Source organism: Dreissena polymorpha, chromosome 15 (genome assembly GCF_020536995.1).
Source record: "Dreissena polymorpha isolate Duluth1 chromosome 15, UMN_Dpol_1.0, whole genome shotgun sequence".
Lineage (NCBI taxonomy): Eukaryota > Metazoa > Mollusca > Bivalvia > Myida > Dreissenidae > Dreissena > Dreissena polymorpha.
The window spans coordinates 48989921-49015346 of record NC_068369.1 but is presented as its reverse complement, the minus strand read 5'-3'; the positions used below and the strand labels follow the sequence as shown (position 1 = coordinate 49015346).

The following is a 25426-nucleotide window of genomic DNA, read 5'->3' as shown; positions in this document are numbered from 1 at the left end:
AAGGACAAATCGGTACGCACCCCCCTTTGCCATTTCAAGGCAATTATGAATATTAACGATAACATGATTTTATTAAGTTAGCAGCCATGAAAGAGTTTTATTAATGTATAAAATGCAATAACTATTTAAATTGAAATTTGAAGTAAACAAGAGATGTGTTCGTCAGAAACACAATCCCCCCTATTGTGCTGCTTTGAAATAAAATGTCAATATATCATTTGGCAGGTTTAGAAATTATCTCCCTTTTAAAGCTTATTTCTTCCCTTGGATTGTATATTTTGACTTTTGACCTTGAAGGATGACCTTGACCTTTCATCACTCAAAATGTGCAGCTTCATGAGATACACGTGCATGTCAAATATCAAGTTGCACGCTTCAATATTGCAAAATTTATGGCCAATGTTAAAGTTTTCGGACGGACGGACAGACTGACTGACGGACAGTTCAACTGCTATATGCCACCCTACCGGGGGCATAAAAACTGAACATTATACATGGTAAATGACAGTACCAATGTACCTTATGGATGAGGTAAACTTGGCGCCACATCAGGAGAGTTTGGAGCCCAAGAATTAGACTGGCTTCACCATGCAGCTAGGACATGTTGAGCATTTGCCCCAAGGTCCTGGGCCAGGAAGTGTTGCTGGGCATCTGGGCCCAGCTGACCAGAGATCCTGTTTTTCAGCAGGGTACCGATCTATGATTGATAGGAACTAGCTCTTAAAACAAAATTCGGCAATTTAAATAAATATTGAAAATAAATGAAGATAATAATTTTATAATGAGCTGAAGGCATTAAATAATGGTTTTACTTAAATTTAATAGAATTTAATAATTAAAGTGGATTTTTTTATTGCAAGGAGAAACTGTTGTTCAAGGGCTAAATTTCAGCAGTAAAATAGACACAACTATGCCCTGACCTTTGATTAAAACTGATATCAGATTAACTTTTATTTGCTATTTATTTACCAAGTTTGATAAATTTAAAATCAGAGAATTCACATTTTATGCTAGGAACTTTTCCTCAATCAGGCAGAAAGAGGACTGACGTTAAGTGAACTATATGAGCCTCATTCTCGGATAAATAGGTCTTAATGTATGTGCAGTCTGCACAGGCTAATCTGGGATGACACTTTAATAGGACTTAATGTAAGTGCAGTCTGCACAATCTGGGATGACACTTTAATAGGACTTGATGTATGTGCAATCTGCACAGGCTTATCTGGGATGACACTTTAATAGGACTTAATGTATGTGCAGTCTGCACAGGATATTCTGGGATGTCACTTTAATAGGACTTAATGTATGTGCAGTCTGAACAGGCTAATCTGAGATGACACTTTAATAGGACTTAATGTATGTGCAGTCTGCACAGGCTAATATGGGATGACACTTTAATAGGACTTAATGTATGTGCAGTCTGCACAGGGTAATCTGGGATGACACTTTAATAGGACTTAATGTATGTGCAGTCTGCACAGGCTAATATGGGATGACACTTTAATAGGACTTAATGTATGTGCAGTCTGCACAGGCTAATATGGGATGACAATTTAATAGGTCTTAATGTATGTGCAGACTGTACAGGCTTATCTGGGATGACACTTTAATAGGACTTAATGTATGTGCAGTCTGCACAGGCTAATATGGGATGACACTTGACTAGGACTTTATGTATGTGCAGTCTGCACAGGCTAATATGGGATGACACTTTAATAGGTCTTTATGTATTCGCAGTCTGCACAGGATATTCTGGGACGGCACTTTAAAAGGACTTAATGTATGTGAAGTCTGCACAGGATATTCTGGGATGACACTTTAAGCACATACATGAAGCCCCGTATCCCAGAGCAACGCTCAGATACTACTTGTTGTTCTTATTGCTGCTGCTGCTGCTTTGACCAGGCCATAGACAGTGATGGAGTGAGTCCCGACGCCAAAGTTGCCACCTCAAACCCTGGAATTCTCAACAACAACTGTTGTTAAATGGCATCAATCGCATACTGGCATATGGTTCACATTATTCAAGAGCAACTTATCGAGGTTAGTCGCAATAAGGGACAAGTCACGCAACACCTGCTCTATCTGTGTAAGCAACTCGTCTGGAACAATTTGTCGATTCACAGCATTGAATTGTTGCTAAGCAACATCGATGCTGGGATGGAAGTCGAACTTGCCAAGGCTCCGCTGTAAGAAGTGTTGATGTAGCCAACATGGGAGAAGATGTTTGGGGGCTTGCTACTCTGACGCAAGATGTTTTTGTGCTGAATTACTTAAGCATAGGGGTCAGAATTGTCATCGACTTTCACTTCAACGATGTTTTTATCTTGGTGGCTTATAGTGTTTGCTGAAAAGAAAATAGAAAGTAAACTAAAACCAGATTGGTTTAGACAAAGTGACAAATGAATTTGACTGCAACAAAATACTTTATACACCTGTTTTTAATGCCAAACGTTGCGTCTATAATTGATATTTAGAATATCGCAATAAATGTTTCACCAATAAGAACTCAGAATAGCATTGTATCAATATTTTATGACCAAAAACTTAATATTTAAATTTTTGGGTTTTAAACCGCAAAAAGTACATAGTAAAGTACAGTTCATAGCAATGTGTAACACTTTTTTAACAAGAGATGTGTTTTTCAGAAACACAAATCCCCTACTGCGCCGCATTGATTATATATTTTTGTTTTTGATTATAACCCTTTACAAATATTACTTCCCTTGTAAAAATGATCTGTACCTGCCCAATGATAAATATAAATTATCTCCCTTTTAAGTGTGTTACTTCCATTGGATTTTTGTTTTTACCTTTAATCTTGAAGGATGACTTTGACCTTTTACTGCTTAAATTTTGCAACTCCATGAGAAACACATGCATGCCAAATATCAAATTGCGATTTTTAATATTACAAAAGTTATGGCCTATGTTTAACTTTTCAGACGGACGGACTGACAGACAGTTCAACTGCAATATAGCCACCCTACCGGGGGCATAAAAAAAACAAAAAACAGGCATGACTTCAGTAATTTTAAGTGCGAGACTGTCCCCCTTAATACTTTTGACTAAATCAACTTTACAACTTTAAATGTAAGAATTAACAACTTAAAATGTAAGACTACATAATTTTAAATGTGATACTCGGCAACTTTAACTATAAAACAATTCAACTTTTAACATGACACGAAACAACTTAAAATATGAGACTGTACACATTTAAATGTGCACAATTTATTACGCGAGACTAAACAACTTAAATGTTAGACAAAACAACAAATCATAAGACACAATACTGTAAGTATATGAGTACTTGATCACACACGTTTTGCCTATGGATTAGACAGAAATGCAAAAACAGATGAAAGTCTATGGTGAATTAAGTATAGGATACTCTGTCTTGCTACCAGGGGCCATTGTACTAGTAATTATAGCCTATTCTGGTTAAATCTATTATATGTACGTGATATTGAATCGATACTAGTTGATGTCTACATTTTATGCCATTCTTTTTGTAAGACAGACCTTAGATGTAAAGATTAGTCACTGGCGTTGAAAGTGTGTGCATAAGGATATGAAAGCAGTATAGTGATTTTGTCTTTGCAAACATCCGGTTTCTAATTTAAATAAAAATTATATTCAGTTATATGTGAACAAAAATACTTAACTATTTAGAATTTTTGATTTGTATTTTAATTATTCTAAGTTTCAACTTATACAGCTTAATAAGGCAAGAAACTCATTGTTGCAACCTATCAAACACTTTTTTTGGCAAATATTGCATTGTAAATTTTAACCAGTAAATATTTATAAAAAAATAGACTTTTTGAGGAATGGGGCTGAATTTAGGCCCAATCTCAAAATTAATAACATTGTAAGGTCTCACCTGAAGCTCAGAAGCTGAGCTGATATGCTGGCCTCGCGGATATTGTTAAGGGCCGAGTTTGAGTTCTGATTAACTTCGGGTTGCGAGTTGAAGGGCGTACTGGACCATACAACAAAACTGGTGTTATGTTTTTAAGCCTTCTTTAGTCTCAATTCAATGCGATGCCTTTTGGGCTCGGAGTGCAAAGTGCTCGTCACAAACCGGACGTGTTTACTTTTAGCAACTTGTTTTCAATAATGGGAGGAATTCGCGTCTGAGGCGCACCACATGAATATATTGTGAGCTGAGGACAGTCCGTAACGCTACTACTGTCCTAACTATCTACAGCAGATACACATCTGAATGAATCGTTTCGATTGTTACTTGATTTGCTCTCGTTCCTTGCTGAATATAAAGCTGTCTTATAAAGAATGAAACAAATTATTAAACGTTTAATTCTTCGTAAGATTCTTAGTGATGTCCACAGCCAGAACTAACTGTTAGCGTTCACTGTTCGCGTTACCATAAGTACTGCTATAACGTCTCGCTTCTGTAACACTCATCGCCCTCGGGCACTAGAGCTAAACAAAATTGCTTGGGGAAATCTCGACACAGACATTTCGGTTGTTCATAACAGCGCGTGAAAACTTGACGTGCTGAGGATTTATTGCAGAATAGACTTGTGTAACGATGCTGACCCTTTGAGGCCGGAGGTCCAGTGGAAGGAGCTAGGGATCAGGGGTGGGAAAGGATTGTTCTGTATTGGGGCTCCTGCAGGCCGGACGGGTGCTGTTGCTTGGCCAACTCGACATCAATGCTGGTGCTCTCCTGAAAACAACAACACTAGAGTGGGGTATATTAACTTGTAACACATTTTTATATTACAATGTATAATACACTACATATATGCCTCTTGATTGGATGTGAAGGTTTTCAACAGCAAAACATAATTTTCTGAATTTCTAATTTGGCATTTCATTGGTGCCTTGTCCTAAATAGCAATTAATGAAAATTAATGCAATTAAACCATTTCGTATTTAAACATTAAAAGTGTTGGCTAATGCTTTAAAAACCTGTAAATTCATAGTTATTATTCTTACTTAACTTTCAGTGTAATTTTATAAGTCAAATTGCCGCTCATCAATATTAGAAGCTTTCTTCCCAGATTAGCATGTGAAATCCACATAAGCAAATCAGGGAGGACACTTTCTGACGATACTGAATTTTCACAAAAGAAGATACTTATTTTCAACAAAACATACCTTTAAAGAGGTAATTGTTGTCCCTAAGTAGCCTGTGCGGACTGCACAGGCTAATCTGGGACTACAATCTAAGCACATGCATTAAGCCCAATTTTTCCACAGCGTGGCTCATTGATGTTTTTAGCCAGTTTTTTTCCTGCATAACAACAAAAAAGAATGGAAAATCATCTTGTTAAAAATAATAAATTGTTTATTGTACTCATAATCATAATCTGTTAACTTTTACAATTCTTTCACAGAGGATTCACTGTTGATACAAGTTTCAACAAGCAAATTCTTTGAATTGATATCCCCCGCCAATATGCTTCTGGACACAAAAGTGTTATATGTGACACTCAAAAAAGCATTTTTCAAGATACAAAGGGCCATAGCTCCGTTATTAACAGATGGTGTACAATGCCATTTGGCGTGCATCATTCTCTTATCCATGTATATACTCATACCAAGTTTCAATGCAATCCGCTTAAGCACTTCCAAGATATGGCTTCGGACGAATGGACGGACGGAGGGACAACGCCAAAAAAATATCCCTCCACCTATGGCTGGGGATAATAATAAATGGGAGGCAACAACTTCATATTTATGTATTCCCAAAGTAACAAAAACACACACACCATTTTTACCATGCCTTTACAGGTCTTTGGTGTTAAACTCTGTTTAAATTCACACAAGACAACAATTCCAAAGTAAACCATCATGTCATAAAAGTTGTAAGACATATTACAAATTAATAAATATGAAACAATTTAATGGCAACAACTCACTGCTGGTACATATTGACAGTTCTCTCCCTTGTTAGTGTAAGCTAAATTTATTAAAGGCCACAATATACTTAATGATTTCCCTATATAATTCAATGTAAACGCGACAACTTAAAGAGAAAATAAATGCAACATTTTGAACATAGAGACCACCATAACGATACTTTTTCTGAAAGTTCATTCTAAGCTGAATCGATTTAAGCAATAAAAAAGATATGTCATGTTAAACCAAACATTTACTTTACTCAAATCAAACTCTATTTCTTTTGCGCCTTAAATTTTGCGGCCATTTTCTAGTGCAATGTAACTGTTTTCAGGTCAAACTTGTACTTTAGTCTCTAACTTTATCATATGTCAGGGATTAAATACTGAGCACCTTTTGTTTCCCTTCCAATATATCCAAGAGATAAAGTCAGAACACCAGTCTAAAGTGTAAAACATGGCTTCGAGTAAAATATGATTTTTTTAGTCCGTACAGCCCTACATGAAACGATTATTTAGTATAATGTAACCTATAAGACAACCTGAACTGTTTAAAACGCAAAAAATATGCACTTCCTTATCATTTTTCATCTATCCTCAATGTGCATGCCAAACTTCAGATTGATCCTTTACGTAAAAATGTTTGAACAATGAAAATTATTATAATAATGCCTGATAAGACATATGGCTTCCATTGTCGGTGCTTAAATTTATAAAGGGCTTTCAAGAGCAAATAATATTAACTTATATAACAGAATACAGTAAATATACTGTAAACTTCTTTTATGCTATATCGAAGAATAAATATAATATTATTAAAACGTGTTTGGGCTTCTTTCAGTGCGAATTTGTGAGTTTAGATGTGCTCAATACGAGATTCTGTACTTTTTATTATCCCCTGCCATAGGCGGAGGGATACTGTTTTGCGTTGTCTGTCAGTCCTTCCGTCCGTCCGTCTTTCCGTCCGTCCGCCCGTCTGTCCGGAGCCATATCTTGTAAGTGCTTTGGCGGATTTCATTGAAACTTGGTATGAGTATGCATATGGATAAGAGGATGATCCACGCCAAATGGCATTGTACACCATCAGTTAATAAAAGAGTTATGGCCCTTTGTATCTTGAAAATGCTTTTTGTGTGTCCGGAGCCATATTTTTGAAGTGCTTTGGCCGATTTTATTGAAATATGAAATGAGAATATATATGGATAAGAGGATGATGCACGCCAAATGGCAATGTACACCATCTGTTCATAATGGAGTTTTGGCCCTTTGTATCTTGAAACATTGTTGTTTTGAGTGTCAAATATAATACTTTTGTGTCCAGAAGCATATTGGCGTGTGCTATCAATTCAACGAATTTGCTTGTTTTAATTATTTTCCCATACAAATTTTCCAATTTAATTATTTTTCTTTACACTTTTCAATACTCGTTAATTCCATGAAACAAAACGCATTTATTCCATGAAACTAACAAGAACGCATAATATCCTGTGAAAAAATGGTGGTTTTATGTAAATCATGCTCCTTTGTGACGGGGCCTGTTTTGACTAAAAAAAAAACACCGTATACTCAATGAAAACTTAACACCTCCTCGCAATAAGACTCTATACGGCATTAGATGGAATAGTTTCCAATCAAATAGGCTTAATTAAATATCTTACAGCTTTACAAAAACTCAAGGCCTGCATGGGGATGACAGAAATTATTGCGGTGTTGTGTTTCTGAGGTGTCTGTATCGGTAAGTTATAAAGCATCGAGCTGGAAAAGGGTTTGAGTTATTGATCATCAAGTAAAATAAGTTGTACTGAAAACACGATATACATAAGAATAGACGCCATTTTACCTTCTGTGAAATCATATCATATCATTCTCGTACAATTCACTTATTTATACACTGCATAAACACTATTATTCGCGGGACATTATTTTTTATTGATTTTAAGGGTTAAACGATCCACAAATTAAATACAAACACACTGGAAAATAACTTACACAAATTCCATATTTATTGTTTCCAAACTGAGAAAGTCATGCATTAACTACCACGTCCATGAAAGTCTTTTTTTAACCACGAAATAACATGCGGAAGAATATATATGATTTTACAATAAACAAACAATTTAAAAGGATATTTTACCTTATGTAAATTCATACCATTCTTTGCCACCTCATCTTAATAAACAGGAAATACACAAGCAGGGCTCTTCCTTGAGTATTCATGGGTCTGTTAAACGGAGCCATACTCAAAGCGTGTTATATGCTGTTCCTTATGAAAATTATATCTCAATTATGTTTCAATTAGATCTAACAAAGTTTATAACTATTATAATAGGATTTTATTCCTATAATTTGAATTATAATGAAAACTTATATTAAATGTGTTTTTCCCAAATCAATGGACTTTTAGCACAAAACAAATTCAAAATCCCAAAATTGCATTTTTTCCCAAAGTGGCCAAGAAAAGGCCTGACAAAGCGTCTCTTTTACCTTCTGCGTCATGCTTGTCCCCCACATCCTCAGCATCGTTGTCCCGACCCAGCAGCAACTAAAGCAGCAGAATAGCTTGATGTATTTCTTGTATGTATATTTAGGACTCACACACACTGATATAAATGTAATAACAATCAATAAGACATGTTCAACATCATAAAATATGGCAAATTAATAAATCTCACATCAAGTGTAACCTTTCTGTAAACGTTGCGTAAAATATCAATATATACTCCTCCAAAGATAACTTAAACAATTTCATATTTTATTAAAAAAGTATTCATCCATATACATTTCTTACATGGCATGGTGTTTATAGAAATGAAAGTCTAAAAATAGCCTCAGTTGCTATGTACATGTGCATATATGTAGAAATATTAAATTTTCAGTTGAAATGCTTTGTTTTTTCATGCAAAGTTTACAAGAACTAAATGTTAGGACCATAATGACACAAATGATATGACAACATAACATAATATGCATTACATCTTATGTTCCAACAAAAACCCTCACATTGTGTAATCAGATAACAATACGTGTACATAAATTATTTGTATCTTTAACTACACAAACAATGTTGTATTGTTACATCACACACTACTGTGTTCGTATGCTAAACAACACATTGTCATTGAAATACTAATCACTAATAACAACAACTAATACATACATGTACACACTATTCCACTCTGAACACCAGGATGTTGTCCCCCAGCTGTCCCACAATGATGGATGATGTTATGCTGCTGTAGCAGACTGACCATGGCAACCTCACTCCATCCTTCTCCCATGTAGCAAGATTAGCCAGCTTACTCTGCCCCTCCCAGCCCACCTGTAGTACAGTGTAGGACCAGCGTCCACAGACCAGCACCTGGCCTGCAGGGGTCACATGTAGACCAGTTAGCCACTCTAGTGCTGGGTCTGTGTATGTAGCCAGGAGTGTGCCATCCCTGGCCAGGGTGAGAAGCTTGTTGTGCCAGCTGGTGATGTACAGCCTGTCTCCTGTGGGACTCACAGCACACTTCCATACTGCAAAACAGAGTAACATCAAGATATTGAATTACTGTCAATGTTAAATAATCTTATTAAACATACTGCAGTGATATTGTATTACGCATATGTTGCTATAAAGAGGCCTTTACACATCTAAAATATATGCATACATTTCAATGATTCAATAGTTAAGCGTGACAATAAACTTCAGTAGCAGAGCTATTGTGTTAACGTTTGACATGTTGAAATGCGAATGGCGAGTTAGATATGAATTGAAGCAAAACAATTACACAGATGGAAACAATTACACATACTGAAACAATTGCACAATTCAATCAACAGGTAAACATATTGTACATGTACAGTAAGTTGACAGCCACACAAATGAACACCAGGTCAGAAAGTGTCTCTTTCCCAGGAACTCAGTTTCTATTTATAGACATGCCATGTAGTGACAGTCAAAATACTTAATTACTCATGTTTATAAATCAATAATTCTCAATCTTATTTTGGCCACTGTAGCAATCAAATGGCAAATGTAAATTATTGAACAGTTACTTTATAATACATCACAGAGGTTTACTGCCATGTAAAAATGACCGTATAACGGACCTAATCTGAAACCAATATTGTAAAACAAAATCCCAATTTGAAGACAAAATAAATTGTTTTGTATTTTAAGAAAGAAGCGTCTAATGATTATTATATTCTAAATGTATTTAATAATTATTTAACAAAGTGTATAACAATAAATGATATGATTTTTTTTCCAAAATGGCAAGGTAAAGTCCTGATGTGTCAATACGTGTTGATAAATGTATTCCGTCAATTTATTCGATAAAAAAAATGCCATTTTATTGATTTAAAAAATTCAAATTTGACCAGACATCATTATCCCAAAATGGTTATAAATCCCTGTACATAATACGAATGTTATCAGGATGAATTTACCATGATTCTTACCTGTATTAACAGATGACCTATCTTCATAGAGTCTGCAGAGCTGTTTGCCATTCAGTATGTACTTGAACAGAGCAGTACCAGAGCAGATAAACAGTTCTCCCTGATGGCAGGCTATACCTGAACATCCATGATGTAACTCAAGCTTCCTACCAAGAGTGAGCTGGCTCTGGGAGACTGTGATAAACTGGACATTATGTGTGTTGCTATCATCATCCAGAGCCACCGCAACCTCACTGGGTGTGATCTGACACATGTCCTCTACATATTCAGTCACATCACAGTGACTCACCACCTGGTACTGCTGGTTCAGCAGCTTGACTCTGTTATTGCCCCTGTCTGCGACCAGCACCTGCCCATCAGTCAGAACACATATGCCTGTGATACTACATTCATATGAATCACTTGGTATTCTCACATTGTGCTCAGTATTACTCTGGACATTAAACGCCTTGCCTGACTTTCCGAGCAGAGTCAGTGCCTGCTGTATTATATGCTTACATTTTATGCTGGCCATAAGGCAGAGCTGCTTATGATCTCCAATTTTCTGAACAATTTCATGGAAATGTGACAAGTCATTGTGAAGACTGGTGCATTTATGCATAGAAATTGTAACTGACCCTTTAATGCTTATAACTTCATCTTTCATCTCGTTAAGTTCCTTCGCAGTAATATTATCAAATTCATTCATGATAGAGAGAACACTCCTACACATCTCTTCTTTTAAATATTGCTCATTTCCACCTGATGTACCCACAGAACTATTATCACATTCATCTATATAAGTATTTAAATTGCCACGCATTTGCTCTATCATAACTGCACTATGTTCCTTGTATGTTTTCTGCAATGACTGAATGCTGGCCTTCTGACTGATCTGCAGGGTTTTAATTTCCCCCAGGACAGTTTCCAGCTCCACTGACATCCCCTCCAGGCCAGTGGGCTGCGAGTTGGTCAGCTCCGAAATCTGGGTCACTTTACTGCACTGGCTGAAATAAACATGTACCAGCAAGGAATAGTCAGTGATATTATGTAATGCTTCAAACAAGTATAAAGTGTCAAATAAAAACATGCATGGACAATAAATTAACGCTTCTTGGGCTGAATATGGGGGTATATAGATTTGCACTTTTCCATCCATCTGTGTGACTTTTCTGTCATATATAACTCAACATGTATCCCTGCAACTTTACAAGTACAGTAACCAGGCATGTGAGCTAATGCGCACCTCTATATGTTGTTTCTGTTGTTTTCATCATAATTGTAGTAATGTCTCATATTTATACATAAATGACATTTTAGAATATGTGTAGAGTGTAAAATAAACAGTATTGCTAGAAGAGGACTAACACTTTACATAAATATTTATCATTGTGTAATTTTACCCACATGCATAGTTTGATATGTCTTTTTTCAACATACCCAGAGTTATGGCCCCTGTTTAGCAAAGAAATCACATTTAAAATTGTGTTGTGAGTAACTCAAAGAGTACAGCTGATAGAGGGATGAACTATTCTTAAAGTATAACCCACCATGTAAAAGTATGCACCTTGATATTTTTTTTAAGTTTTTTTTTTACATAAGAAGAGTTATGTGACAATCCCTTTAACCAAACGATAATATTTTTTCAATTGTGAGAAGCGTTACTCAAATAGAGGGATACTTCTACAGTAACATAGTAATTGTCAGGTTAACGTGTGCAACTCCATATGTTTGTTCATAATTTAAAGACATTTGTGCAGTTGTGGGACGAATTGGATTGTAGAGGTATCCATGTACTAAGAATACATTTCTAGTAGTTTATATTGTTTTCAGTTTTAGTATCATTGTACACCTTGACCACACTATCCATAATAACACATGCAAGAAAAGATCATTAATGCTCTTCCATCCCACAAAAAAACAAGCATGACGTATATTAAATGTCTATTCCCAAACTCAGTATGTACAGTCTAGCCTGTGATGAGCGACATATGACATGCAACCTGGTCTACTATCTCCCAATATTTGTTGCTATTTAACCTCTTGTGATTATTTTGCTTTTGTTGTTGTCATGTGATCTATTTGTGGAAAAGTAAAGACGCCATTGTTAAATGTTTGAATGGTCTAGTTAGCGTGTGCAACTCCATATGTTTGTTCAAAATGTTCCTAATTATTCTTGAGTTATCATCAGGAAACCATTTTACTGTTTCAAGTCACTGTGACCTTGACCTTTGACCTAGTTACCTGAAAATCAATAGGGGTGATCTGCCAGTGATGATCAATGTACCTATGAACTTTCATGATCCTAGGCGTAAGCATTCTTGAGTTATCATCCGAAAACCATTTTTCTAAGTTGAGTCACCGTGACATTTTAATTGTCAGGTAAACTCGTGCAACTCCATATGTTTCTTCATAATTTTTTGACATTAATGAAGTTGTCTTAAATGGGTTAAAATTCAATGATTAAATGCATTTAATAATGGCAGTACTGTAATATAACTTTTATCATAATTGAAAATCTGCTTATAATATTATTATGGGTATAACAGGAACTAAAACTGACTACTAAATCTTTATAATTTCATGTTATAATCTTCTGTGACCTTTGACCAATTGACTTTAAAATGGATTGACCTCTTAATTTTTCTCTATGTAAACATAAAACATGTTGCCTGGCTGTAGGTCAAAGCATTCCTTAGATATATTGTAGAACACAATTGGTCTACGGACCAACGGACTAAAGAACAGATGCAAAGCAAAATGACCCTGCTTCTTACAAAAGGGTCCTCTATTTCTAAATATAGTCAGAGTATTATCATTCTAGCCTATGATAAGCGTCTTATCAAATGCAACCCAGCGATTTTTCTTCTTCTTTATAAAGTACCTATAAAAGGTAAACTTTCCCAATTGAAGAAAAACTACGAAATTCCAAATTGCTGTCTGAAAATTTCCAAAAAGAAAGGCAAATTAATTCTTTTTTTTTCAAGAAGTGCATTTTCTGCAAGTTAACAAACAAGTACAAGAGGGCCATGATGGCCCTGTATCGCTCTACTGCTGAAAAAGGCTGAAAATTTTCTTGGCGTGTGCAAATACTTAAATATAGGCCCTATTTAAGCAAATGTACACTTTTGTGACCCCCTGGGCTAGGTCAAATTTAACCCCAGGGGCATAATTTGAGCAAACTTTGTAGAGGACTACTGTATCTCACTACATACGAAATGTGGTAGCCCTAGGTCCTAGAGTTAAGGGCAAGAATATTTTGAAAGTTTTCACAAAATAAGCAAGATATAAGCGTACACTACGCGCCCCGCGATTTTTGCCTAAATCACCGACCACCGCTTTAGGGCCGACATGGCAAATCGCAGTGATTCGCCGCAAATTGCGGTGAATCCACTCTGTGGTTGATTCACGGTGATTTCACTGCGACCATCTGGCGATAAAGATCAGCTGTAGAATCATTGCGAAAACACCGCAAATCGCCTTGATTCGCGGTGACAACTAGATTTAAATTTCAACTTATTAACTAATGTCATCACTATTGACGATCACATTAGATCGCGAAAATGTATTCCAATATGAAAGTAAACACCGTACTTGCTGAATGTCAAATCCTGATTTACAAACAATATCTTTATTTGTTGAAATAACAATTGTACAGTACGGCTCACGCAAAACCAACAAAGTTCGCGGCTACAGATTCTTTTGTTCTCGAAGTTTCTCCGCAGCCACAACGAGTATTCACTTCGAAAGAAACAGGTACAGATAATAACCTGATATTTTTACTTCTACGCGATTGTTTTAACATTTCGTCAGCTTCTCTGCATACTTCATACAATTACAATCGGATGTCATCTGTCAATGATTGTGTAGGTCAGTAACCATACCGAGGAAATTTTTATAGTTTAATATCGGAAACGAGACTTGCTTTAAACGTCGAAATAAACGATATCTATTTGCTTGAGAATTTCTCAAATACACAGACGACACATATATATAAATAATGTTGACCATTTGAATAAAATCAAATGTTGGTTTATTTGTAAAATTAATACTTTCACTTCGTCCTGATTTTCAGAAAATGACTTACATGTGCATTCTTAATTTAAATTTACACATTGCTTCAGGTGATGTACGCTTCTCCAATCGCCATTGGGCTGCTAGATCTATTTAATAAAATAGAAGCGTGTAAAATTCATTTAATGAAACATTACTAATCGTTTGTCTTTACAATTTCTTGAGCAATGTTGAACAGCCTATACTTTTGAAAATGGAAGCTGTGATCATTCGGAATTATCGTTATTTTAAATGTTTCAAACATAGTTTGTTACACTTAAAATTAGGCGGTGAATTGTTTGATTTGGTGGCATTCTGTTTCATTTCGGACCCCATGCAATTTTTCAGATCATAATCTCTGTGCTTTATTACTCGAACTTGTTAGTTTCTGACCACGTGTGCTACTAAATGTAACCATAGGACTGTGTATTATGGTCCATGCAAGTTGCTTGGACCCGTGTTGAATGATCCTTAAATGTTAGATAAGCAAGTGCACTGTTGATTAAGTTGGCAGGGCTCAACATTAATGGTTGTCCTATTGCCCCTGGCAAGTAAAAGTTGGGTCCGGGCAAGTTATTTTATAATCTAGTTGTCCGCCTGGGCAAGTGCAAAAAAGAACAAAGAGCATTTAATTTAGACTTTAATTACACTTTAATTGCTCTAATCATTTTGTTAAATGTTCAAAAATAAAAAAGGTTTTGTGGTGTATCATTTTGATCTTTATTAAAAAATATGAGGTTTAAAGTTAATGTGATATTTCCTGTTGGGGCAAGTGGCTTTACGTTCAGGGCAAGTAGATTTTTTAAGTTCTTGCCCAGCAGGGCAAGTTGGTTTTTAGGTTAATGTTGAGCCCTGGTTTGTTTGTACAAAAGTTCTACTGAAAACCGCCGACTGCATCTTTGTTTTATTATCCAATCAAGCCCCAAACATCCAATATCCGGTGTATTACCAGAAACACACTTAAGATAAGCACGCGTTGTCTGTCAAAACAATGATTGTATAGCTGTTAACATTTTGAAGTAGCTCACACAGTTAATTCCCATATATGCTCTCAGAAAAAGACTTTACTTGATTAAAACATTTAAAATAACGATATTTATTTTCATAAGAATTGCTAATATATATATATATATATAAGTTTGACAAATTCAATAAACAGATATTGGTTTATTTTCACAAAATAAACTCGCTTTCTTGATTCCTAGAAAATGATGTGTACATGTTGCATTTAATCTAAATATAAATTAAGTTATTTATTGGTCGTTGAAGAAGATAATGAACTGTACATGACACTTTAGTGTGTAGTCAGTATACAATACAATAATTGTTTCAATAATGAAGGAACTGAAACAGCGCAACGGTTACAATACAGCGTGTATGACATTCTTTAGGACTCTTGTCGTAAATATTAACCAGAATTCGCTTTTAAAATAGAAATCGGGCATATGCTGGATTATCAAGCCATGGATAAAGACGGAAGAAGTTGCATGAATGTGATTAAGAAAGTTGAAACGTATGTATGGGGGAATCGAGAGACTTCGGGAAAATACGACTATTACATTACAATCAGTTATGAGTTCTCCATGGCTTCAAACTGTTAATTGCATAATCAATACCGCAATTATCACTCCTCCAGTTGCGGTATCATACAGCTAGGTGCGAACACTGTTTTGTTTTATACACAGCATTTAAAAAGTCAAAAATAACCTGTCAGGGACATGGGTGTGAAATACATGTTGAAATTTTAAAAAGGCTACTCTCTTATATCTGCCAACAATGCTAATAATCCCATATTGCTATAATCTTTGTGAAGATTAGACATGTACATGTAACATAGGAAAATCGTTCTTCACTGCGTTGACCGTGAACGGGGTGAATCACCGCGGAGATGATATTTATAGCATACACGGTGATCATGCTCGACCTAGTGTGATGAAACGCGCGAGATCGCGATGATTTTTCACCCAAAATAAATAATGACCACCGAGTGTCGGTGATTTAGGCAAAAATTGCGGGACGCGTAGTGTAATATGTTTGTAAAAGCATTCAAACATAATACACAATAACACTTGCCATCAGCAAAATTTCAATAGCAACTTCTATACATATTATGGCCATACAACTTTTACAGTTAGCACTTTGAAGGCTTTTTTTACCTGACCCGAAAAAATATTATCCTTAAACAATTGACATGTGTTGAAAACCATATACACTACGCGACCCGTGATTTTTGCCGCGATTCTCGCATCACCGCAATCGATGCAACGTGACAAATCGGGTGATTCCGAGCGACAAGAAAATTTGGGTGATGTCTCGGTGACCGTCGCGCGATGTATCTCGCTGTTACGCAATCAGCGCGAATCACCACAAATCACCGCGAACCGCCTTGGTTCACCTTTTTAAGAGATTTACATTAAGGGTTACACTACATTACATGTACATGTAACATATATGTATACACTTACATTATACATTGCAATAATAAAGCTTTTGTTGTTGTTGTATGCAATGGGCGTATTAGCTAAAATACTCCCGTTCCGACATGAAAGTGATGAAGTTATGTCAGAAGCTTTAACGGCTCCAAATTAATATAACAGCGCAGAAGAATGATCATGCAATAATTATTTAACATAACATGTAAACATTATTTAACTAATTGCATAAGCAGAATGTTTATTAAAACTTACAGTCAATTATATTCCAGGCCCGAATACACTACCACTGTTCAAATTCCATATTGTTCCAATATACATGTAGCGTAGCACTGTGTAAATTGAAAGTTGCATAGTGTTTCGTCATTGGTCGGTTATAAATACCTTGTTTCTCTACATGGCATTTGATTTCGACGAAACTAATAATTTGGTAATTTACGAGAAATATGATATAAGTTTTCCATTTAAACTTTGATCTTACCGTGTGTGTTAATTGACGTTATTAATTATGTTAATACTTATTTTTGCATTTCATTAAGAATTAAAACGTGTAGATCTAGCCCTTTTGTTAACAGTGTTTAGCAAAATATTCACGCCGTAAGACACGGGAAATTGTTTAAGTAACACTTTCATTTAAAGGTTAAATGTAATCGGTAGATTACATCTAATTATTTGGACTAAAATATGCTATACTTATTTATTTTCTGTTTCAGGCTCCAATGCGGATAACTCATGTTACTCGCGTTACTTTCCGAGCGTTGTACATACATTCACAATGCTTGATAAGCCGGAAATCGGAAATACATTACTGTTCTATTTTTAAGTACATGTTATTATGACATCGTGGTAAATAATTTGTTGTTATTACATTATTGCCTATATATTAAAGCCGTTTAAAAATAATGTGTTTGTTTTGCTGAAAAAAAAACACGAGTATATCAACGTAGCACTTAGCGTTCGCAGAGTTCAATAAATTTATGATGATGTATAATGTACATGCATTTCTCTGGGTTTTCACGCCAAAAACAAAAAACCCTCAACATTTGATTATTTAGTGTGTACTGTCCAGCGGGTGATAGTGTTTGTTCAAGTGTCTAATTGGCACTCTTTGTACGTGTTCAAACTGTGAAAAGATGTGACAATCACAGAAACAACAGGATGGCGCTGTCAATTAAGTGCGATAATGGATCAAAGGGCATTGACAAAAAATAACAGTTTGGATATATTTTCGGCGTTTACTAAGATGGTCTCTCACAACAAAAAAACTATACAAGTCAAGGTATTCTGTTTTACTTCTATCAGTAACTATACGGATACGGCATGTTTGATTTGAATTGACTTTAAAAGAAATATCAAATTGTTGGCGATATAACTGTTTTAAAATTACCAAAGAAACATTTAACCGAAATCAACAGAATTCAATGTTCTCTGCGCTACGCAGTTTGTATAAAAAATCAATACTTGCACACTCGTATACCTTGACCTTGTACATTGCCGCATAATTTTCGCGCTCTTTTGTCGGGAAATATACATGTTGACTATATTGAAAGCATTTGTAAACGTCGTGTTAACATTAAAACATCGGATGTTGTTTCGGATTATAAATTTTTATTCTCATTTGGGAATTTAACGGAACATTTATACTTATGGTATATTTGTTTTGAATTGTATATTAATTTGTTACAACGCTTTACGTGTGAAAAAAATGTTTTGATAATATTATGCATTAATAGCACAATTTCCAGAAGGAAAACGTTTTTTTACATGAAGGCGTATGACGCCATGGTTCAAACAAAAATCTCAAACCTAAATTCAAGCACTTTTCAAGGACTTTTTAAGGCCAAATTTTCATTTTCAAGGCCGAGAACCGTATGTTAGTTTCCTTTAAAAAATGCATTTTCAAGCCAGATTAACACAGTATATATCATTTATTTTCACAATAAATCACTTGTGTTATTTCTAATTATTACATACACATAAATGTTATCCATCCTTAACTCAATGAGTCTCACATATGTATTTACTTTTTAAAGTTATTACAAACAAACACACTGTCTCTTTATATGCTCACATCAAACAGACTAGTTCATTTCATTTAAACAGAAGCCAGTTACTATAACATTTTGTATTTTACAGGGCTGTTGTTGTTAATGTCTGTTTTAGATTGCACAGTTTTAACAATAGCACCTTCCTGTTTCACCAAAAAGCACAATGCAGGACCCCTGTTTGCTTCTCAATTTCATGTTTTCTTTGTGGGTTTCCCCTTTATCGTGGCTTTTCAAAGCGCTTTCACCCATTCCCCCCGACACCAATGGTCTTTATATAGACCCAACAATGTGCTTTTCAAATGTCATTTGTTTTCTGTTCCGAGGAACATTCATAAGTTTCGCGCAAAACATAACGATAAACGTCATTGTGACAACTTCTTTATGACCAGAAAATAGCGCCATGAATATTCATGTTTAAAGAATGTTGACGTATCGTATAAGTTGTAATCATTTAAGCATTTTTCTGCATACCAGAAAGTAGCGCCAGGAATATTCAGTTAACCACTCTGGTTGGAAACGACACTACCCCATCGCTGAATTTTTACTCGTGAAAATTGATCACAATGGCGAACCTCTGACGTAGTACACATAATCTGTGACGTGTACACTTAATGTTTCGTACCCAATAGTGTACGAAACTTATATTTTGGTACACATTTTTTGCGCGAAGGAATTTATGATAAATTTTCTTAATATTTTCCTTAAGAACGATTTAAGTTTATGGCAATGATAAAAGTAATTTTGAACAAAATAAAAAATTTCAAGGCTTTTTTACATGAAATAAGTACTTTTCTAGCAATTTTTTCAAGGCCAACCTTTGTTCAAGGGCTTTTCAAGCCTAGGACTCGTTTTCAAGCACTTTTCAAGCCCTGTGCGAACCCTGGACGCAATAAAACGTTTATTTGTAAGATCGTATTGTATCAATCTTAATTTAAATACGCTCGTCCAATGAAAGCTGTACTCTTACACTTCTGAAAAATGGCGTAGTCATATGGTTGTTTTAATGAAATTCTCAAACATATTTACCGACATAAATGCTCAAGATTATTTTTTTGATATTGGATTATCGGATAATTGTGAACATTAGAAGCGTTATGTACATGTATAAAGTTATCAATACGATTCGGTTTCTATGCATGAATTGGCGAGTCATCGTTGTCACTGCGATCACGGCGAATTGCGGCGAATCGCAGCGAATCACCACAACATTGAGGGGATTAAGCGCGAAGATTATCTTGCTCTCGCGCGACGTCGGAGTGACGAGTCACGTGAAATCGCGGTGATTTTCCACCCAAAAAGCAAAATGCCCGCCTTGACTTCGCAAATTAGGCAAAAACACGGGTCGCGTAGTGTAGCATATCCCTATTTGCTATGTACTTTGTGAAACAATTGTTTTAATGTATGAAACCAATTTGTGTATATTATTATCTGTCTACTCCAAATTAACATTGACCAACTCTAAAAAAAACTATTTTGGTAATAAATAATATTTATTTCATACAATATTTGTATACATATTCTTAAATATCATTGCTAACGAATCAGAAAGTTTCAATAGGTCATCATTCCGAAAAAAAAGGTTTTCTGTAGAAGCGTAGTGTTGAGCACCTGCTTACAGTTTACAGTTTTTAAATTATACTATGTTAATATGACAGAAGTGGTTTCATTTTTTTTAGATGCTTGATCTACATTACAGCCAACGCGGAACAAACATAATCTGCGGCTACACCACGGCCCAAAATTTAGTCTGCGGCGGCCGTGTCAAGTGTTCACGCGGCGTATTGCTGAGGCAGTCGGCATCGATCTGCGCAACGACGCCGATTCTGTTTTAACCTCGCATACTTTCACGGAGTAAATCCGCCGCATACGTACTCGGCAGATTGAGTGAAAAGATATACACCTACATGTACATTTGTGTAGCATAGAAACCTAGATGTATGCTACTTTTCATATTTATTATTTTCACGTTTTAATAAGCAATATGGCATGTAGTGCGCTTTAACAAATTATCGTTGAATAAATTCGATTCTGAAATGAGCTTTCTTAAATTTGTAATCCGCAATTTTAATGCTAATGCTACATTAACAAATTCTAGCGTCAAATAAACAGTGCTTAAATATCCTTTGTCTCCATAAAATGCACGCGAAAATTATGCAGACATGTACAACGTTGCATGGAAAGTTTGGGTGTATTTTGTGTTGTATAAAAATATTCATCACGTCAGGCGATTTATGCGTGTTCAATGGGGAAAAAAACGCCCCGATTGGGCGTTATTTCATCACATCTTTAAATGGTAACAAACGCCAAAATGTACTTGATACTTAAGAATAATTGCGAATGTGTGTGTGTATTGAGCACTTTTATCGTAAATATTTACCGGAATTTCCTTTAAAACTGGAATATACAGGATTATCGGGTAATGATTAGCGATATCAACTGTATAATGTAAACAAAATGAAACTAATTTATATACACATAGTCAAACAATAGTTATAATAAGCTGATAATTAACAAAACAACAATTAAGTGTTGGTTATTGATGTGGCTTCAAACTGCTAATTGTCTCAGCTTAAATATAATAGCAACAAGAGCACCGCCTTGCGGGTGCAGACCGCTAATCTATTTTCTTTTTAAAGGTGAAAGGACTCTCATTTTCAATCACAAAGGAGGGAGGGGTGGAGTGAAGAGGGGTGTATGGTGTGGGGGTGTGGACATTTATTACATTATCTTCCAAAAATGCGGAAAAAAACGCAAAAAAAAAAAAAAATCGGGGGGGGGGGGGGGGGGGGGGGGGGGGGGGGGGGGGGGATTCATGGGTGCGATGGTTGGACAGTATTTCAAACATAAAATAATAAAAATAAATATTTGTGTTTTTTAACCATTTCAAAAAAAAAATTGGGTGGGGGTGGGGTGGGGGGTATAGTGTGAGGGTGTGGTGGTAATTTGTGAGATGATCTTAAAAAAAATAAATAAATTAGGGTGGGTGATTCGGGTGGGGGAGGCGGGTGGTGGGGGGGGATTCTTGGGTGCGATGGTTGGACGGTATTTCAAACATAAAATAATAAAAATAGATATTTGTGTTTTTTAACAGTTTCCAAAAAAAACAAAATTGGAAGGGGGGGGTGGGGTGGGGGTGGGGGGTATAGTGTGAGGGTGTGGTGGTCATTTGGGAGATGATCTAAAAAAAAAAAAAATTAGGGGGGTGGGGGGGAGGGGGGGGGGGGAGGGGGGGTGGAGGGGGGGAAGGCAAGGGGGATGGTTTGGGTGGAGTCTATGGTGGTATGTCAGGTAAGAGTAGCTTTGTCAAAGTATCAATCAAATCTAATCATAAATAAAGAAGTTATGGCAATTTTAGCAAAATTTAATAATTTGACCTTGAGAGTCAAGGTCATTCAAAGGTCAAGGTAAAATTCAACGTGCCAGGTACAGTAACCTCATGATAGCATGAAAGTATTTTAAGTTTGAAAGCAATAGCCTTGATACTTAAGAAGTAAAGTGGATCAAAACACAAAATTTAACCATATATTCAAAGTTACTATTAGTCAAAAAAGGGCCACAATTCCGTAAAAATGACAACCAGAGTTATGCAACTTGTCCTTTTACTGTACCCTTATGATAGTTTGCGAGTGTTCCAAGTATGAAAGCAATATCTATGATGCTTTAGGGGAATAGTGGACCAAAACACAAAACTTAACCAAATTTTCAATTTTCTAAGTATGAAGGGCCCATAATTCCGTCCAAATGCCAGTCAGAGTTACATAACTTTGCCTGCACAGCCCCCATGATTGTTAATAAGTGTTGCAAATATGAAAGCAATAGCTTTGATACTGTAGGAATATAGTGGACCTAAACACAAAACTTAACCAAAATTTTCAATTTTTTAAGTATAAAAAGGGCACATAATTATGTCAAAATGCACGCCAGAGTTATCTAACTTTGCCTGCCCAGTCCCCTCATGATAGTAAGTGTACCAAGTTTGAATGCAATAGCATTGATACTTTCTAAGAAAAGTGGACATAAACGCAAAACTTAACCAAAATTTTCAATTTTCTAAGTATAAAAAGGGCACATAATTCTTTCAAAATGCACGCCAGAGTTATCTAACTTTGCCTGCCCAGTCCCCTCATGATAGTGAGTAAGTGTACCAAGTTTGAATGCAATAGCATTGATACTTTCTGAGAAAAGTGGACCTAAACGCAAAACTTAACCGCACGCCGACGCCAACACCGACGCCAAGGTGATGACAATAGCTCATAAATTTTTTTCAAAAAATAGATGAGCTAAAAACAACAAGCAATACTAAATAAATCAACTGCTGGATTCTTGACCACTCGTATGTGCCAACACATAATTATGTGACATTTATGTGTGAAATACATACACTACGGGCAGGAAACAAACTAACTTGGCCAGCCACATTAAATGTGCTTATATGCTAATACACGTTGTCGTAAAAATTAAACCCAAAACAAATATGTCTGTTGATCGTTTTAATATAAAGACAATAATCATACAGTCCAATAAACGCACACAAAGTAACTTAAGCCGATTCTATAAATGACAATGGCAAATGATTATTGGAATTTTATTAAAACATGCCTGTGATAATCGTATTTTGTTTTAATTTATTCGTTTTTTTTTATTTGCATCCTTTTAAAATAATAATAATATTATATCCGGATGACAGCAATTTCTTTAGAAATGGGTGGGAATGCAATCACTAAAAACAAAACAACAGCATGTTTTTTTATTAACTAATTTATCTATTTTGAATCTGTGCGCATTAAATTAATTATGATTTTAAATATAATTATAATTGTTCTTTTAAATTTCTTTGACTAACTAATCATTTAAAAAAGATTTTGATTTGAAGATGCGCATGGACTCGGTGTCATGTCGCGGATCGCGGCTTGCCTCGGCATGTCTCGGCGGAAAGATGCGAAGCTTCGATGCGAAATGCTTCAACGGCCGACTCGGCATTGACTCGTTGCGCATTGCCGCCGCGGATCCCAAAATATGTTTGTTCCACCTTGACTGTACAGTAATTAATCTATTCTATTTTTTTTTAAACTTTGATCATTTTTTCCTCTTTGTTCTTTTTTTTTGTTACAAATGTCTTAAAATTTCAACCATGTTGTATTAGTCAAAGATTGGTGATGAATGTCCCAGAAGTGGTTTAAATGCAATGCCAAAAGCTTGAATAATGACAATAAGGATAAATCCAGAAATAAGCATTAGTGAAAAATACAATTGAGAACTAAGGCAAATGTGAAGTGAAGTACAAATGGACGGATTGATCAATCAATATATACCTCACACATCAAACAAGGCCGGGGCATACACACTATTGACTGATAAAATCCTAACAAGGGCTGTTTGTAAAACACACATGCCCCCAAATTGGCTGTCAGTTGCAGTGGCAGCCATTGTGTGATTACGTTAGAAACCATTTTACTGCTTCAGGTCACTGTGACTTGACCTTTAGCCTAGTAACCTGAAAATCAAAAAGGGTCATCTGCCATCTGTCATAATCAATGTACCTATGATCCTAGGCATAAGCATTCTTGAGTTCTCATCCAGAAACCATTTTACTATTTCGGGTCAGCGTGACCTTGACCTTTGACCTAGTGACCTGAAAGTTGCTAATCCACCGATAATTACGAGTAACGCCCATATTATATAAACTGGAATCACAGTTCATTTTTTATACTAACAAGTCATAATACTACACATAAACATTAAGAAAACACATTTACTCGATGAGATACATAAATTATCCGAGTACAATTAAATTGCTACGTCATTGTAAATGGCGGACGTATTGTAAATTAACATTGAACCCGCGTTCAATTAAAAAATGGCGATTCAAATTACAAGTAATGGTGATTCAATAATGGAAAAAGCATTAACTGGATGTAGCAAACATTTGATAAGGTTTGTTAAACCAGATAACAACAAGGAAAATTTGGATAATTAAAGTTAAACTACTACTGGTAAGGCATTCTTAAGTGTATATATTTCGGACATATATAGTAATCGGATAAACAGTAATAGATATACAAGATGTTCCATGCATTAAGATTGTGTTTTTGTACAAAAGCTATCATAGGGATGATGATAATATAATGAGGATAAATATGTGATGGAACGGTGTTACTGGTACACTACGCGCCCTGCGATTTTTGCCTAAATCACCGACCACCGCGTTTGGGCAAACGTGGCAAATCGCAGTGATTTTGCCTCAAATTGCTGTGAATCCACTCTGTGGTTGATTCACAGTGATTCCGCAGTGATTTCACTGTGACCATCTGGCAATAAAGATCAGCTGTAGAATCATTGCGAAATACCGCAAATCGCCGTGATTCGCTGTAACTACTAGACTTAAATTTCAACTTATTAACTAATGTCATCACTATTGACGATCACATTAGATCGCGAAAATGTATTCCAATATGAAAGTAAACAGCGTACTTGCTGAATGTGGAATCCTGATTTCCAAACAATATCTTTATTTGTTGAAATAACAATTGTACAGTACGGCTCACACAAAACCAACAAAGTTTGCAGCTACAGATTCTTTTGTTCTCAAAGTTTCTCCGCA

General features: G+C 35.7%; 1 protein-coding gene across 3 annotated transcripts in view; it reads right to left on the bottom strand.

Moving 5' to 3' along the window:
• Positions 1–25426, bottom strand: part of LOC127860877 (uncharacterized) — a 217899-nt gene that overhangs the window by 16208 nt on the left and 176265 nt on the right. For 2 of the 3 annotated variants that reach the window (XM_052399183.1, XM_052399184.1), the window contains exons 2-6: positions 10314–11299; positions 9028–9386; positions 8355–8412; positions 3887–4693; positions 520–2347 (exon numbers count right to left, since the gene is read on the bottom strand). In XM_052399183.1, the coding sequence (XP_052255143.1) occupies positions 9037–9386; positions 10314–11299 (1336 nt within the window). In that variant the 3' untranslated portion in view covers positions 520–2347; positions 3887–4693; positions 8355–8412; positions 9028–9036. The remainder of the gene's footprint in view (positions 1–519; positions 2348–3886; positions 4694–8354; positions 8413–9027; positions 9387–10313; positions 11300–25426) is intronic. The other variant, XM_052399182.1, reaches the window with a different exon arrangement.